The 19,639-nt window shown below is 37.8% G+C and overlaps 1 protein-coding gene across 7 annotated transcripts in view; it reads right to left on the bottom strand.

Moving 5' to 3' along the window:
- The window catches only part of slc25a21 (solute carrier family 25 member 21), a 77,938-nt gene that overhangs the window by 4,483 nt on the left and 53,816 nt on the right, over window positions 1-19,639 (bottom strand). For all 7 annotated transcript variants that reach the window (XM_058399803.1, XM_058399805.1, XM_058399801.1 and 4 more), the window contains 5 exons: window positions 11,134-11,217; window positions 4,982-5,048; window positions 3,356-3,415; window positions 1,681-1,788; window positions 1,414-1,578 (listed from right to left, as the gene is read on the bottom strand). In XM_058399803.1, the coding sequence (XP_058255786.1) occupies window positions 1,414-1,578; window positions 1,681-1,788; window positions 3,356-3,415; window positions 4,982-5,048; window positions 11,134-11,217 (484 nt within the window). The remainder of the gene's footprint in view (window positions 1-1,413; window positions 1,579-1,680; window positions 1,789-3,355; window positions 3,416-4,981; window positions 5,049-11,133; window positions 11,218-19,639) is intronic.

Genomic DNA, 19,639 nt, shown 5'->3' with positions numbered 1-19,639 from the left:
TAGAAACTAAAGTAGGCATGGAAGAGCAGAAAAGAGACAGAGAGAATAATGAAGGAAGGAGAAAGGGGAGGGTGGGATCATGAATATGACTGCAAAGCTGGCATTAAAGCTCAGATCATTTTATGGTAGCAGGAGGCAAATTAGAGTTTCCTAAGAACAGTGTGGCTTCTCCTATTGGCTGCAGCACATCACATGATACAGGGCGAGCTTTGGCGATAGGATTTATAAACAGGGTTCATGCAGGCAGACTGGGCAGGCATATGGGGACAATTTGGGTAATTGGGCTGTGACTCGGCACCAGAGTATTACAGTACCAAAAAAAGTCCAGACCCACGCAGCTCTGACAGCTAATTGGCCAGGATATTTTTACAAATGACAGCAGCCTTGCTGGGTCCGGCCTTTCTCAGAGCAGCGGACACCCCGAGTGACGAGCTGAATCAACAGCTAATCCAAAAGTCTGCAGCAGGGGGAGGAGCACTGTTCTGAAAAGCACTACCAGCACTGGACCCTACTATTACACAGCCAACACACCATTCAGGCCTTCTAGCATTCCTCATTTCATTCATCACACAGGACAATGGTTCTTGTGGGATGCCCCCTACAACCAGATACATTATTAAAGCGTAATTGGATCAGGAGCTTTCACTGCAGCATTACTGCAAAAATAGCACTCGGTACACTTAATCAGATGGCCATGCTCGCTTGTGGCCAGAAACCACCGGAGGAGATGAATCACTGATTAATCTCGATCGGGCTACATGAATCTTAATGTCTATAGAATGACTCAAGCTGAAACCTCAAAGCCCTCAAAGTTCAGCTTTCCTCAACAATTTTGCTCATCTGTTTGGCTCTGAGGGAGCAGTAAATATTGGGTTCAGGCCCCATCAGACAGGCAGCTTTTTAGACAATGACATTCTGAGTCCAAATCTACACAAGGATATAAAATGCTCTGCAGATCTTACACTGTAACTCTCCAAAACTGAAACAATACCACTGCCTGCTTCCAATTAGTTAATTGGAGTTAATCTAATGCTCTAGCATATACATGTGGAGCATATGGCTCCATTTCAATTTAACAAAATTAACTTTTGTTTGGGAGTAGAACCCTGCCGGATGTGTAATGTGAACCCTTGAGGATGTGACAGAGAACAAACATAGAAAGGATTAGTATGGTTGATCTTAGCAGCTCCTTTACTCTATTTCCATGTCTCTCTCCATCTCTGTACAAACCCACACAGTTTATTAGACAGACCTCCAATTTAGTACAATCTACAAAGTAAAAATCAGTTTGCACCGTTATTACAGTTTTTGTTCTATAGGTGTCATTAAAAACAAGGGCACTTGTTTTAAATGACAAGGATCTTTGTAATCCTTGATCAGAATCCACCACCCCTCAGGTCACTTTTTTTTTACCTGGCTGGCAGGAAGGGTGTCTTTAACATTGAAGTAGAAGCCAAAGTAGATCATGTTGAAGATGCCGTGGCGTCCCAGTGTGGAGGTCAGGCCCTTATTTAGCCCACGCAGACCAAAACCATCTGAATTAATAATCATTCGAGCCTGGCTGAAGGTGGATGGCTGCTGCATTGGAAAATAGGCACAAGCATAGAAGAAGCTCACTATTAAAAGTACATTATGACATTAGATAGTCTCAATAAAAGTATTGTTACAATTGTCTCATACCACTTTGAAGGAATTTCTGTCAGCCTGAAGGCTCACTTTCACTACTTCAAATGGATTAACCACCAGAGCTTCCGTTAAACCTGAGCCAAGCCCAGCTATGGAGAGAGCCTGACGCAGACAGAGAAAGAAGCAAGTAGCCAATCGACCAAAAGAGCTATGATAAAGACAACTTTTGCGTCATATATAAATACACAGTATATTTTGGATGATTAGTCAATGCTCTAGGTATGAATGTCAGACCAACACTGTAATTCATTGTTAACAATGCAACAGTGATATTAAGCTTGCTGCGAATGTGTTTGTTCAGATGGAGGGCTTGACTTTAACCTACTTGCTGAAAGAAACTGCTTCCATCATTCATTCACACAGGGAAGAATGGGGACACAGAGAGAAGACAAAGATGAATGAATTGCCTCAGACAAATCGACTGGAACAAAGATTAATTTGTCCAGATGCAGAAATAAAAGCCTAACTTGAATGGCTTGAATGAGTCAGACATGAATTTCATTTTCATATTCTTCTTAAAGATTTCAATGGACATCTATATTTAAAATGAATCAATTTCATTTATTTGTTTAACTAGTCTGACATCACGCACTCTAACTTGCCACCTAGATCTTATGCATTGTAATGAACAAATCTGTTTTTACATCGTTAAACATGTATACATGCATGTCTGCTGTCTTTATTATGGATACCACTGTTTTTACAAAGTCAGCAGATATGGATATGGATAAACTATATGTGTATGTATATTTGTGTACTCGTGTAAGTGTGTGTGTCTATACCGGTGTAATGGGAAAATGTCAGGGCAGTGTATGTGTCTCATTACTCTTGCTCAGTTCCTATCCCCCCCATCACACCAGGCTGGACCATCGTCTCAAACAAGCCTCAGCCATGTTTACACAGCTAGTCCTCCACGTTTTCATTTGTTATTTGTATTATTACAGCATACGTCCTCATCCATCAAGCTGAGCCTTCTCAGCTGCACTGAACAGGAAGAGGAGGCTCTGGCACACTATTCAAACATGCCCCTAATAAATTCAGTCCATTGCTAATGAAGTTACCTATGCTCATTGTGTTATATATTTGACACTGTATACCAGATCCTCCAGCTGCCTAGGTAGGCACAGTATGACATGGTCAGTGAGGATGGGAGAAGGCAGGGCGTAGGGCTGTAATGGATGGACTAGGTAAACATTTCCCATACTATGACTGTACAAACAATTTGTAGATGGGAAATGTGCAGAGACAGAGAGAGAGAGAGAGAGAGAGAGAGAGAGAGAGTATAAGAGTATGTGTGCGTGTAAGTGTGTGTATGTGTGTAAGCTGACAAAGACAACTTGTCTATTGGGCTGCAGGTAACATAGTTCTGTCACAGTAAGGGATCATCTATCACACACTTCACTTGGCTAACATACACCTCTTCCTTTCTGCCAGCAGACTTAGGAATGCTGGAGGCAATACAGGGCTTGAGTCATTTATTTCTCTAAGAACTTGAGTTACTGAGGCAATACAGTATATTAACTGGCAGTTGTACATTGTTTGGAACTATATGTGTTTCTCAGCAGACCAAACTTAACACACCCTGCAGAGATTTCTAAAATATGAAAGAAAAAAAAAGTGTGATTATATATATAGTATGTACATGAATTGTGCATATCAATGGACTTACCAGGCCCTGGGATAATGTAGTGTAACTTAGCAGGTTCTTGTATTGCTCAAAGGTGAAAAACTGTAGTGTAGACAGGACAAATGAGCAAATGATCAGTATGCATGCAGTATATAGCAACTTACAGGCACATGTGCAAATACTAACACACACAGACGTCGGCATGTGTGTTTGTGTGCATGGGTGAGTGAATGTTTGTATATATATATATATATATATATATATATATATATATATATATATATATATATATATATATATACACATATATACACATATATATATACACATATATATATATATATATATATATATATATATATATACATACACATACATATATACATATATACATATACACACATACATACACACACACACATAAAAAGAGAGATGCCACCACCCTTAGCAAACACAACTCACACACAAACCATAAAGATCACAACAGGAACATGCTCTTGCGTGCCCGCACAGCATACACACTAATGAGATAGACAGCTACAAGTATTGGTCATTGTTAAATTGTAAAAATTATATTACATCAGAGACAAATTACTTGGAAGGAATCAAATATGTCTTCTATAAACACAAAACCTATAAAGCAAATAATATATAAAAATGAATATGTATCTACATATATTTTTTTCTAGTACAGTTGTAATTGTAGTAGTAGTTATAACCCCCAAACACAACGATCTCCAGAGTTTATAGAGAATGGTGTGAAAAACGAAAATGACCCAGTGAGTAGCAGTTCTGCTTCAAGAAATGCTGATTCAAGAGGTCAGAGGTGAATGGACAGACTGGTTAAGCTGACAGGAAGGCTATGGAAACTCGACTAACCACTCTTTACAACCGTGGTGAGCAGAAAAGTAACACAGAATGCACAGCACGTCAAACCTTGAGGCAGATGTTCAACAACTAAAGGCCACATCAGTTCCACTCCTGTCAGCCAAGACCAAGAATCTGGGGCACAGACTAATCAACAATGTTCAGTTAAATATTAGAGAAGGGCCAGGCAGTGTTTTTTTTTCCAAAACACTGTTCTGTTTTGTTGAAACTGTGCTGCTGTAGCCACAGATTCCTCAAGAGACTGTTGTCTGTAAGACAATTTCTTAAACACTCAATGAGCCCATCTGACACCAACAACCATGGAATAATCAAAGTCACTGAACTCTATCAACACTAACTGAAACTGGTGACTTGTATCTGTATAATATTTTTTGCATTGTGCTACTGCCACATGATTGGCTGTTTAGACAATTATATGAATAAACAGGGTTATAGTTCCTATTAATGTTCCTTTTAAAGTGACCAGTCAGTGTATATAATTATAGTTATTATGTGTAATATACTATACTCATTATAATCAATACAGCTAACAATCTGCTCAGTCTCCACCAGCAGTATGATCTGTGATGCCCGAGAAGAACTGGATGGCATGTAGATCAATAATGAAGGACCACAGCAAATATACTGTGAGTGTGAGCATAAACAGAACAAGAAAGCTTGTATTTGATCTTGCATGCTTCAGGTGAAATACTGCTAACTGCTGCAAGGAGGACACACCTGGGTCAATGTTTGTGTGTTTGTTGTGTACAGGATTGGTCTATTTTATCAGACAGCTGTTACCTTAACCGCTCTCTTTGGTGTCTCGGCTAGAATTGGTGGCAGGATTCCTTTGTAAAAACCATACGTTCTGTGAACAGAGGACAATTCATTAACACTCAAACACAGCTATGATGAATACACACAGAGTTGGTTTTCATCTAATTGACTTCAGGATAGAGAGAGAGGTTGATCAAGGAAATGTGCACAACTATCCAAACATTTCACAAAAAGTGCTTAAAGATCTGTGAACACCTGTTAACCATTTAACCCTAATACATGTTTACATAATTCACGAGTCGTCAAAATGGTAGGGACTTCCATGGAAACGTGCACTGCTGACCAGATGTTCTTAGAATGAATGGAGGACGCCACTGTTCATGTACAGTTGATCTATTTCAGCTCAAACACTGCAATGGTAAAATTACATTACATTAAAGCGCACTACAACCATGAATCATCAGTACAGTACATCAGTTTACATGTGTAAACAAAAGAGTGAAAATTAGATCGACAATCATTCCACCTGTTGCCAACAGTGGCAGGGTAGCCAGTTTCATTGCTCCACTTCTATGGAAAACCGGCCCTATGATTACTGATACATGCTGCTGATTATCTTGACAGAGCTTCAACTGTTCTTGGCTGTTTGTTTCAAAGCAATTGTTTCCTGCCTGGAAACAGGTCCAACTGGTCTTTAAGCTTCAACAAACTGCTTTGCAAAGTGGAAATATAGAGCTCATCACTGCTATAGCTAAAATAGTTGCAGCCTTGTGTCTAAAAATTTCAGTTCAGTTTCATTTACAAACATACTTAAATGAAATATCAACATATTTCATTTGACGTATGATAATTGGCAATTACATTAATTACGGGGGCTAATCCAAACAGGCCTTACCTGTATTCAACAGTATAATTAAGTTATTATACCAGTTACTATCTCAGGTAAGACTTGAGACAGTATAGTAGTAGAAAAACTAATAAATAAAAAATAATATTAATAATTAATAAATGAACACTAACATAATAACTTTACTTTTTTAAAGGTTACACTTCTTGAAGTATATTTAAAAAATAATTATAACTATTAGAAATCTCTAATCATACTTTAGCCTGCATAAAGAAAAAATAAGCTGCAACTTTTACTGGTAAATAATAAGACAATTTATAACGAGAAATTTATTTACAGTCTCAGTAAACTCTACTGTTAACAGATTCTTCTCAAGCGGATTGATAGGCAGTCCCTGTTTAGACAGCACGTATATACATTGCTGCAGTTGAAACCTGCCTCTGTTTTCTTAATCTTAATGTCAGGACAAGTCTGAGCATGGAAAACTTCTCTCCTTTCCCTGTCTGCAAAAACAGAACCGTGGGCACAGAGAAATGTTCGAGTTTAGTAAAATTCCTGGAAACAACAAAAGTATTGTAAAATGTCACTCAAAGGTTTTTGCACACCTGGAGTTTCTCAGGTTTTATTTAATCACTAATTAGCGCTACAGACTCTAGCAAAATGATACAGAATAGTAATTCATTAAGGAAGCTTAAATCTTAGTGGTGTTTATTAACTGCTTGCTTGCAGATCCTCTAAATGAGTACTTTATTAAAGGCAGACACACTTGGAGGGTAAACCTATAGATAAAAGACTCATGGAGCTAATATTAACTAGAAAGCAGAAATAAGTGGTTTGCTACCAGTGCCTAATTAGAGCAGTAGAGTAGAGTAAAAGATTTTGACTTTTCCTATTAGACTAGATCTATAGTTCCTCAATGAAAATCATGTACTAATAAACATTTCTGAATTTATTTCTCAAAATGCACTGGTTCTTCATTTAGCCAGAATTAATTGTGCAGTTTCCAGGAGAAGCCAAAATCAGGAAAAGCCTTACAGCATGTTTATCAGAAGTACACCAGACGTTAATTGCTAAGGTTCTTTGAATCAGGTAGGTTGTGCTAAGAATGTAAAATCGAAAGAGGAAGCTAGAGAGCAGGAGGGGAATTTTGAGTAGCAGATCATTCACATGTTGATACTGAACACACATTTGTGGACAGAGAAGACAGTGTAGCGTGACTTCTGAGTGTGAAACCCACCACACAACTGTATTGTGAAAACATGACCCAGCAGTGGTCAACAGAGATGTTTTCGGGTGATTGCTTCTGGGTGTAAATATTGTTGTTTCTACAAACAAAGATGGCTTGATTACCTGAAGCTCTACCACAACCCATCTCGAACCTGCTACTCCCTCTGACAAAACAAATCACTCGTGTACTGGGACCTGTTTTATTGCTTTTCAAGCAGCTTTTGGGGCAATATGACAACAGAAAGCCTGCTGCACTGATAGACGTGAACCTTCGTGAGTGTGGCAGTGCACAGTCAAAAAGGAAGCCCCTTCTCTGAAGCATGCAAACTCGCTTCCCGGGAGTGGTTAGTCTGAGAAATCATCAGGTGGTGAGATAAAGCTCAGATTTGTAACACACACACTCAAGACCCCATTTGACTGAGCCTGGTTTGAATGCTGATTTGACTCTAAATGTAAAGCACACGCAAGGTCTCCACTAGGCCTCCGTAAACAAATCCATTCCCATTTAGGATCTGTGTGGGTCCAGCTGCCTGTGTTTGTATAGGTGTGATTTGTCTTTGATTTCCATAAACCCATTTTGTCCCATTCAACACAGAGCCACATAACTCATCATAACAAAAAGGGAGGAAGGAAACAACGCATTAACCAAATTGGATAATGAGACATATGTTTGATTCCAGTCTAGGTTTGGATACTGTCTTCAAATAACTACTAGACATTTCTCTTTATCTCTGTATCTCTCAAGCAGACACGATCCTATACATGCTGCAGGCCAGGTGCCTTGTACCTGCCTAACAGCCTGCATGGTTCATCTGCAAATATTACTATTTACTAAAGGAAGCTATAACCTTGTCCCTAGCCAAGAATAATGCAGAATCATCCATCATAAAGCAGCAAGCAGAGACACAGAAACATCTAATGTTATACCTGCCAAATCCAGCAAAAATAGAAGCAAAGTAAGACTGAATTCATTGTGGCAAGTAAGAGCTTGTACCTTTATCATCTCCTGCACATGTTTTTGAAAACTTGTTATTTCAGACTAGCTCATTCATGATAGTGTTAAGGATGAAGAAACAACGACTTTTAAAAATGGACTTCAGTACACGGTAGCGAAAATTTGATCATAGAGTTCATAGATTTTTTAATAAGAATATTTAGATAACAGTAATTACACTGGCCCTTTCAAACTCCTGTCAGTGATAGTATTGGAAAGCTTTTAAAATGAATCAAGTGCTATAAAATCTTTCTGATCAAACACTTTTTGTCACTTTAGTTGACTTTAGTGCTGATAGTTTTAACTGCATTCAAGGCTAACAACGTGACTGGCTTCAAAGCAGCAGATTTGTTAAAAGCTGACATGTAGGGAGCTGACATAAAATAAATAAAAATATAGATTCAGTGGACCATAAATGTATTTAATCATGATCATCAAATATGAAATATGTAACTATCTTTATAGAATGCTCAGTTGTAAACAACTGTTCAGTTTTCAGTCATGTAGCTGATTATTTCAGTTATGCATGTTGTTCAATAACACATAAATCAGCTATATGCTTGAAAATGTATAGATGTATAATTGTTATAATATGTATAATTTTTAATATGGCTATTGCTAATAAAATGGAATAACAAGAATTTTAAGAGGATTACAGTGTATTTTGAACATTAGACAAATCTAACACAATAACCTTAAGAGTGATTTTTGTTATTTAGTATATAAGTGGCTCCTTACGATTCAGGGGTTAAGAATGATCGTGCAAAAAACTTTCTGTTTAGCTACAAACAGATCCCGATCAGGCTCCTCCTACACACAAACTCACGCTGCCTTCAGACAGACAAATCACATAAACTGTGGCCAGATTAATAGATTACAACAGTGCCTTGGGCACTGGCAGCTAGTTTGACATCTTAACACATTTAAGAACAATTGTACTGTCAATCATCACACACAAATAATGTGAAATAATTCTACACACTTTACTGTTAAGTGCATAGCACATTTCTGTACTGATCCTACTTGACGTGTTGTACATGTAGACCATGGAATCGTATTTTCTTTAAATCTGTGCTCATGCTAAAATGGCTCACTTACTTTTAGATAATTGCCATGTTGAAACAGAGAAATGTAATATTTCTACTGAAATTGAACCTAAGCAAAGGCCGAGCAAATGTGAGTATTTCTAGTAATAACTCAACAGTAGAGGCTCCCTCACCAATTGTGTAAATCATAGCTAAATTGTTTTGGCATGTGGATATGATGATACTTTCTCCAGGGCTGTAATTCTACAATACAAATATACAAGGGGGTGATAATTGGGCTTGGGGAAAGAAGAGCTGGTGTCTGCAGGGGAGGCACGTGCCGTTTACACCACTGACAACTCCACTGAGAGTGAGAATGGCATGCAGTATTTGTGAGCTGGTGAAGTATCTCGCAGCAGTCTCTCCCCATGAGCTGCTGCTGATTCACTGTCACCTGTGGCCACACACACACACACACACACACACACTTCACAACAGATTAGTTGTATAAAACTGTCAACACTGCAAAACGCACCATAGACAACATAACAAGCACTATTTTTCAAATCTCCACTTTATAAAACTGGATGTGAAAAGCTGCTGTTGTTTGTCAGTTCAGTACTGCTAGTTACTACGACCGGACAGACCACTGTCAGTGTCATAACTCCCAATACTCCAATTCATACTATGCCAAATGCCTGTTTCACTCAACCGAAAAACTTAATCACAACACTAAAATTTCTTATATACAATTGTAACGCGAGTATTGGAGCGACTAATTATAATGACAATAATATTAATGATGATATTAGTAATAACAGAAGTGACAACAACAACAACAAGAGGAAGAAGAAGAAAAAGAAGTAGCATCAGAAGAAGAAAATCAAATTTACAGGTGGTGTAGAGGAAATATACATTTTGTTAGTTTACTGAAATCAATTTAAAGCTAATGGCCTTAAAAAAATAAGGTTTAAATATTGATTGTTTTGAGTACAGAATAAAGAGTTAGGTGCTTAGTTAACTTATTTTTTGTTATACTTACATGAATTCATTCATGAGTCCATTCTGAAATGCTCTTTTGGTTAATATGCTTTATTAAAAATAAAACAGCTCATGCACTCCCAGTAACTGCTTTATGCAATTTATTTCAGCCGATCTGTCTACTGGAATGGGGAGAACATGTAAAACTCCACCCTACACCAGGATCTAAACTAGGACCATGAAGCTGTGAGGAGGCAATGATACCTATTGCACCAATAAAATAAGAAGTTTCTTATTTTTATTTGCTTCAATGTATAAAGGTAACTGTTGTCATCATTCAGCCATGGTTGTCACATATTCGTACTGTTATACTGAATGAAAGTGGCTGGACCTTTACAGTTTAGGTCTATATTATACACTATTTGTTCTCTAAGGTTCCCTAAGGAGAAATTTGAAAGAAAGTTCGGTTTAGGTTTAAACTAATAATAAACTAATATTACCTGAATAATTAAGACTCTGAATCACATGAGTTGTGTTTACTTCAAATTTCACACACAATCAGACAATCAGAATTCTATAAACAATAATCAGTTACGGAGCTCACATAACTTAATTAAGATAATATTACATTTAAACTCATTTAAGTAGTGATTACACATTTCATTTAGTCATTTCCACTGTGAGAGAGATGAAGAAGAGATGAGAAAAATGATAACTTTTATTATTATTATTAACTATTATTATTTACCTAACCACATCACAAAGTATATTGTCCATAAATTCATCTGGCACTTAGTAACCATTGCGTACTATGTGAAAAATCTAAAACTTTGACTTCACTTTCTAGCCATGAATATACAGTTCATACAGTACATATTCATACACAAGGTTCAAATTCTCAAACATTTCAACAGGTGCATATATTCAGCATGTTTTATCTTTTCTCAGTAAGCACTCAAAACACACACATACAAGAGAAAGCAAACATGGTACATTTCTAAGTACACACCAATATATGGTGTAGGACCATTAAGGTAAAGAAACATACACATACATTAATGCACAATGTACATATGGCCAGAGCTGAAAGCTGAATGCTTACCCCTCATTGTGAAATATGGTTCTGAAACAGTCCCCCAGGCCTTTATAGCTGTTTGGGTCACTGAGTCCTCGCTGAATTTGGAACCTGAGGGAACAGGCTGACAGTTCATTACTGATGATATATATTCATTTATATTCACATATATTCTTTAAATATCACCAAATTTATTACAAATTATTAGTAAATTAGTAATCATTTCCAGAAACCATGTAGGCTATTAGAATGGTGTTTCTCAATATATGCAGGCTAATTTATGTAACCCAGAAAAGGTAAATGCTCTCAAATGCATATTGATGCTGTTGACTATCCATTAAGCCATTTATGGATAGAAAATATACATTGACACTAATTTACAAAATTTGTTCTGAATGACTCATGACACATATGGATTGCAGGAACTTTAAAAACTTTTATATTTATAGTTAATCGTATTAGTAGTGTCCAGATATCTCTTGGGAATCAATATCCATTTAATGTTTTGTTTGTTTTAGCAAAGTTTTGGAACTGATTGTTAGAGAGAAATGTACAAATATAGACTGCTCAATCTGTAACATCACAATCTGATTAGATGCTCACTCTCTATCTGCCAGCTTCCAGCAATTCATAAAGCAGAAATTTATTTGTGTTCGCCTTTTTTGGTTTGTTTCTGTTAGTTTCAAGATAAAAAAAGAATCAAATGTAATGAAATATATGTAAATGATTTTAGGATTTTACTGCATGATTTTATGACTTTCCCAAAAGTCTTCATATATAGGGGAAATTAAAACTTTTTAGCAAAATGTAACTTTATTTTAAAAACCTAATTGCAATTTCTTTGTCACCACACTCAGAGTCATGGCTCCCAGTTTGGCAACAGTTTCATATGTCACGTGATGTGATAAGAGATGCTTGAAATGTTTCCTGTTTCCTTTAAAGTTCATCAAACATTGCTACCTGAACGAGCCTTGAGAATGATTTCAGTACCTTCTTCTTTTGTCAAAGGTAGTTTTAATGGCTATCTAAAAATGTATTTAAAAATTTGGAAGATATTTTCCCCTATGTACAGAGACATTTTGGGCACCCAGTATAATAACATACCTATATTCCATACATAGGTATTTTGTACAATTGCTTATCAGATAAATATATTTGTTGTGACATGCACAAAGTAATTTTGTGCTCAAAAGTTCTCATAATTTTTAACTTGATCCACTAACAACTGAACACAAACCAATTTTAGGATTGGGATTACAATATTTGGTCAACTTATTAACAAAAAATAAAGGAACACAGACTAATCTGTGTACAAGTCTTAAACAGCCTCTGATCTGTAATTGGCTACAGAACCTGTTCTAGAACCCAAGCCCAGTGGAGAAATCAAACATTTACTTAACCCATATTTTCCAATTATGGGTTCCAATTATTCCAGTGCCCTGTTTCCCCCATAGCAGGCATTCAGGCTGGAAACTCTACTGTTCTAACTTCTAGTACCTTTTAGTTACAACTCTGCAATCGCATGTATATTTATAATCTAATAGTTAAGGACTTTTTTGTAGCTACAAACAAGTAACTTGCTAATAAACATATTCAAACCAACTCTGTGTATATGTTAAACTTAGGGTGCACCTGAAGAGCGTTTTTACTGCATTATCCAATTTCATTGTACAGATAGTGATAAAAGGAGACCTGCTGGTTGGATTTTACACATCCTGTTTGCAGTCTGATGTGTGTGTGTGTGTGTGTGTGTGTGTATAGACCCATCCCTGTAAAGGCATGCTTATAAACAAAATACCCAACACAGAATAAAAGAGCCTCTAGTTTTTCCTTTGTCACCTGTCATTTTGAACAATACAATATACTTATTGTTGGATTTTTATAATACACAGTGTTAACACAAACTGTGTTTATAATACACAGTTTACAATTATTGACCATAGCCCATCCTTTGCTATAAAAAACTTCATCCATAAATCGAAAGGGACCACCATAGGGCTATTTGCTGTAGATCGTTCATAGTGCAATCCACACAGACATTGTAGTTTACATGGCATTAGTACAACGTGGAGTAATTTTGCTAGACTCATTGAGATACTGAGTTTACAATAATCAATAACCAATTAGTGGTAAGAAACTGACTACTAATTAACTAAGATTAGACAAACATTATTCTTGAAAAATTGAACTTCTATCAAACTTTTGCTACAACTAACACTCAAGCTTGTATATGTATTTATTTTAATAACAGCAATACATGGTGTGCTTACAATTTACCAGAAACACTTACTAATATGCCACTGCCCTTTTAGTGTTACTGCTATTTTGAGATTGATGCATTGTTGGGTCATGAAGCAGCTCTGAGTAAAAAGAAAAGTATTTGAGGGCCAAATTAAAATAGCCAAATTCAAATCTTATTTTGTGAGAGGCAAAAAGAGAGAGAGAAGCAGTTTAGAAGATGGGGTGGTATGGAGAGGAGCAAAGATTCCCCTCATATGGTTTTGACTGCCAAGTCAAGAGGTCAGCAGTTAGTCATTCAGTCGGGTGCCTGATGGGGCCATAAAGAGCGTTGGTTCCATCGAAGGAAGGGGTTTACTGAGGTGACTAGGCTTTCATAAAGCCAACAGATTAACATCTTAGAGGGGTTTCTCCCAGCATACAATTCTGTAAATTCCCTAATAGCTTGTAAGGCATGCCTGAAAAACAGTTAAAATAGCATCATAAATGAACGTCCAACACCATATTAAGTGAGGGAAGAAAAAAAGAACTGCTTAAAGGGCAGGCAGTCTGTGGCATACAGGGCAATACTGGTAAGGAAGAATGGATAAGAGATGGGGCACAGACCTGAAAGATTTAAGACCAGAGGAGCTTGTAAACAAATTAAAACCAGTCTAAATTAAAGTCATATAAATGCAGAGTCAAGGATAGCTGGAGTTCTATTTCTCCATGTTTGTTTTGTAGGCACAGTCTAACCCAGTCTAGCCGAGAGAGAGCGAGAGAGAGAGAAGGATGGCTATGGTCCACTCCCCCTGACCTCACACCTGACCTTGAGGTCACCTCATTTCCTTGTGTCCCTTACCTACCCTCTCATAAAGATCTTGGACCCAAGAGCTCGGCCTGTGAGAGATAATGGGGTATATGAGGAGTTCATGGCAGCAGAGCCATGTGGCCTTTTGCCACACTGTCACATCACGCTGGCCATGCAGGAAATATCAGGAGACAAGGCAAAATTTTTCTTCAGCACAGATTTTTATATGGGTCCTCCATATGACATAACAGGATAGCAACATGAAGAACTGTCAGCAATCTGGCTGATACATTCCTGCTATAGTCAGCAGACAGAAAACCCATGTAAAGCCCTGGGGCTTCATTAACATACGACACTCTCGGATTTTGTCTTGGTTTAACCCCCAAAAGTCAAGATGTACTCAGAACTGATGATGCCTGCAAGTTCACTGACAATACAGAACCAAACGCACTGTGTGTAGGTAAAGGTGAAGATAAGGGCAGGTTGGTGTTTCTGTGAGCAATACGAGTGCTATGGGGTAAATAACCCTGGAGTCTTTTACTTGACCCCAAAGTCCTTGTAAAAAGTGAATATTCAAGGCCCTACAAAAGAGGATAAATAACAGGGAATGGGAGAACCCCTTCCTTGTATTTTTACAGACAAGTATGCAGTGTTTTAGGGCCAGGCAGAGTGCTAGGGCCTTGTCCCCTCTGAGACCCTTGTAGTAATAGGCCTACTTTGAGTCCAACAGGGGGGGCTGTGCTAGGCTAGAGGACACGCTGATGGGCTCAGGACCAATAACGATGGTGTTAAAAAGAGCCCTTTGGGAAAGGTAGAAGGTTACTGGGTTGATCAAAAGGCTTAAGTTTGATGGCTTTACCTTTAAAGGGGTAGGCTGAACTTTTAAAAAGGTCTTTTAAATTTGCCTTATTAAAAACTGGGGTATTTCCCCATGAAATTTTCAAAAATGGAACCTACTAATTCTGTAGAATGTAGTTCCAACAATAAATTTAAAAAATGAATGTAAGCATCCTGTAGTACAACAGAGCAATAGATACATACACACATACATAAATACACATACACTGAGCACTTTAATAGGAAGACTAATACCAACACTGGGTAAGGCCTCAATTTTTAGTGGCATAGATTTCACAAGATGGAAAAGTTTCTTTGAGTTTCCGTTTCATGTTGACATGACTACATCATGCAATTCCTACAGATTTTTCTGCTGCACTTTCATGCTTTGAAACTCCAATTCTACCACATCAATAGAAACATTCATTATTTTGTTACAATGGCACCTATCAAGGGATGAGATATATTAGGCAGCAAGTCAACAGTGAGTTCTTAAAAGTTGATGTGTTGGAACACAAAAAATGGGCAAGCATAAGGATCAGAGTAACTTTGACAAGGGCTTAATTGTGAAGGCTGGATGACTGGGTCACAGCATCAACCAAAATAGCAGATCTTCAGACACATCAGGTGGTGTGTTCTGGGTATTCAGTGGTTAATACATACAAAAAGTAGCCCAAGGAAGAACAACCAGTGAACCATCGACAGGGCCATGGGCGCATAAGGCTCACTGTTGCATGTGCGGAACAAAGGCCAGCCCATCTGGTTTGATCCCACAGAAGAGCTACTGTAGCACAAATTAGAGAAAAACTTAGAAAAGTTAGAAATGAAGTGAATCAGAACAAAGTAAATTGCGTAATGTGGCCACAGACAGTGTGGAAGTGTATACAAGAGAGAAAATTTAGCCCTTATTTGTCCTTGCTGAAATGAATCCTAAGCCTAAGAGTGAATAATAGTAACAAGTAGAAAGCGTCTTCTCTTCACATCGGATGTGCAGTACATGAGGAAATCCAGAAGGTAGCATTAAAAGGAAATCTATTTTTTACAACCAAACAGTTAATTTTAATGAGCAGGATCATAAAAATGGCAGACGTATGCAGTACCTGAGGTTAAAACACAACATGGCAAATGCAGGCATTTGATCAAATTTAGAATAAGAAACACCAAGATAAGGTTTGTCTGATCCAGCTCTTCATGTATACCAAGTAGCAATGACTGCAAGCAATTCGAGAGTATTGGACTTGGACTTCAGTTTGTCTTCAATTTGTCTTACTGACAAATTCATAACTGATTTTATATAGAAGATGGTAAATAATACAGACCTTTATTGTTGTCAGATAAACTGAGCCAATGAAGGGAAAGAGATAAAGAAGATGGGAGGCAGGGCATTAGGGGAAGTGATAAAGCTGTAGCGTTTGTGACACGGCAGGCTCCTGGGGTTTGTCTGGGTTAAAGAAGCTTGGGTTTCAATGGCACAACAGGCCCACTGGACCCACTGTGACCTAAGACATGAAGGTAAGCAAGAGAGAGTGGCAAGGGGCAAGGAGTTTCAGTGTCTGGATGCTCTTCTAGACAGAACTTTATTTGCACCCAGACTCTAGATGATCCCTTTTTGATGTGCCATTTTGTATACCATGTTCTTAGGACTTGTATTTCACAATTTCAAATCAACTCTTGACATAATGGACTTTAATAAATCAACTACTCATAATAACAAATATTGGACAACTTTATTTATCCCAAACATATCTGAATAATTAAACACACAATTTGGGAACAAACCCAAAATATGTGAGAGGAGGCAATTTCACCTTGGCAGATCTTGGGACAGCCCTGGCTCCACTCAGCATAGTTACAACTTCTTTGAAGTTAGGAAATGGTTGGGGATAGTGAAGACTCCTCAGTCAGCAGGCAACCGGCGGGTATTGCATAGACGATCAGGACAGCACAGGACTCAGCTACCAGCACTCACAGGGCTGCTTCTTCAAACAGAAATCTGAGACTGTACATTACAGCTCTGTGTTTATGCTCCTCACCCAACCTGACAGGAGCACAGCACACAAAACGCCACATGTAGTGGGCTGCAGATGCTGTGAGGCGACTGACAGGCGCTGGAGACAAATGAGTTTTCATCGGGCACTTTACTACTTCTCTAAAATGGGTCATTTCAGCACACCAGGACACTTTTGCTTTATTCCTATGTTTTTACTATAATGTATTTGGGTATTTGTGACACCCTCTAGCAAACCTGTTTAATACTGGTACTATGGCATGTACATAAACATGGTTATACAGTTTTAAATGATAAACAGAGAGACCAGACCTTGCCTTGCAGCTTTTGAATATAATATACAACAGAGCAGAGTAGTCTAATCTATAATATATATATATATATATATATATATATATATATATATATATATGTGTGTGTGTGTGTATATATTTTTTTTTCCCCCATACCTTAAAGTTCTCCACATATCTACACAAAATATTCCATAATACCGTGGTGTAGAGAGGTCAATATAGTTTGCAAAATTATTTTAAAATAGTAATCATAAAAAGTTCTGGCTGTACAAGAATTCATCCCCATTGACTAGTCTAGTTACTGTCAGAAGCCATATTATTATTTTTTCAATATAAATATACTTGTTTGCTAGAAAAAATACCAAACAAACAGCATCAGGAAGACCATCAAAACAAGTCCAAGGTTCTGAAGGACATAATCAGAGAAGCAACCAACCCAAAAAGCTAGAGAAATCCATAATACCGATGAAGCAAGACAATTGCAATCTGGACATTCTACAGAGCTGGGCTTTATAGAGAGGTAAGAGAGGTAAGAATTCTCTGGTCTCTGGTAACTTTTTTAGGATTGGTACAAAGCACTATGTATGGCCAACACTGCTCATCCAACACAACCTCCTAACCTTTTACACAATTCTGCATGTTGCTTACTATGTGCATATATTTATACATCTGATGGCGATTGTTTGTTATTGACTACTAGAAGTACAAGTTCACTACCAATATTTTAGCTTAAGATTTTATTTGATAGCGTCAATATAATTAACAGCTAGTACTACCAAGTGGTGCAACAAAGATTTTCATTTCTTGCCTGGAAATTGCAAGTTCATAACCCAAGTCTGATCTGGATTTTACTTGGCTTCAGTTGAGGAAAGTTTATCCAAAATAATAATGAAAATGATTACGTCACTGTTCTCTATTCGACTCCTGGCCATGGATTGCAATGGCATCATTGGGATTCAAACTTCTCTGGATGCGAGGGTGAAGCTTTTCTGTTCCACTACTTCAAAGAGTTTAGCCTATTGACTTCTAGTGTATCTCCAAATTAATTTTGAACCATCAGTGATTGAGAAAGCAATCAACCTTGTTCATGTCTATTAAACCCACTACTGTATTGCACGTTTCACCAAGTGTAATGCCTTCAGATGACTGTCAATGATGGCAGTGTGTAGCACTCTAGTCTACAAAGAAATCAGCCTCAAACTTTCCGTGTAACTTACTTACAAACATTAATAGTGAATAAAAAATAAAATAAAATAGTAACTTTAATTTAAACTTCATAATTTTTTTTCCTTCTCTGTTTCTATACTTCTGTAAAGCTGCTTTGAGACAATGTCCATTCTTAAAAGCGCTATACAAATAAATTAAACTGAATTGAATAGTGATATTCTTCAGGTCACAAAAGTAAAAAAAAAACACTTTAAGCCATCTGTTAAATAAAATAAAATGTGGATGTCAAAAATCCTTCTATATAAAATTAAATCTTAAAACCCAGCATCATACGTTTGGTGACAGGGATTACACAAACACACACACATAGGGAGCGAGCGAGGGAGGGAACGTTGTTCATGAGGACCAAAGGCCATGGCAGGGAAGGATTAGAGGATCAGGGCCGCACAGCTAAACGCCATGCTGCTTTACTGGGTCAGATCAGCTTCCAAACCTAAGAGCTTTGAGCCCTGCTGTTTAAGGGCTGGTTGCGGGATGCTATCAGGAGTGCACTGAGGTTCAGGCAGCAGTCGGGGGTGGAAGCATGGAGACTCCACTCTTGCCATCACCTACTCCTCAAAAGGAATCTGTCTGTTGCAGCCCTTCTCAAAGCCCCCACCCCCCAACTGCTATGGTTGTGTACCAAACTGCTATGGTTGATATAGTTAAGAGCAGTAAGAACACTCCAGTATGGATCGCAAGTTCAATGCTGGTTTACGTAACACACCTCATACACACAAACACAAACAACAGAAGTAAGTAATTTAAGCTAGGAAGACAAGGGGTCTGGCATGAGTCAGAATGCCTTTTTGTCAACCCAAACAGCTATGATATACAATGACCACATAGTATGACTTTGGCTATATCTTTCTTTACAAAAGATACCTGAGATGTTTTGAAATTGTCTCAAATTGGTATGCAACATTCAAGTGTCCTGGTGGTCCCTGGGGAACCACAGAGACCAGGGTTTTGATTATATTGATGTTTTATTAATATTTCCCGAGGAAAATTGCAAAATTGTGATGTTTTGCTACTCTTCTCGGTGTACACACCATCTCAGTAGTGCATCTACTGCACTGTTGTTCCAGCAGAGGAGTTGCCCCCACTAAGGCTAACTGTGGATAGACCCACCTGAGAGAGTTCCTGCAAGGTGGTGAGAGC

Source organism: Hemibagrus wyckioides, linkage group LG09 (assembly GCF_019097595.1).
Source record: "Hemibagrus wyckioides isolate EC202008001 linkage group LG09, SWU_Hwy_1.0, whole genome shotgun sequence".
NCBI classification, from domain to species: Eukaryota; Metazoa; Chordata; class Actinopteri; order Siluriformes; family Bagridae; genus Hemibagrus; species Hemibagrus wyckioides.
This window is presented reverse-complemented; position numbering and strand designations above follow the sequence as displayed.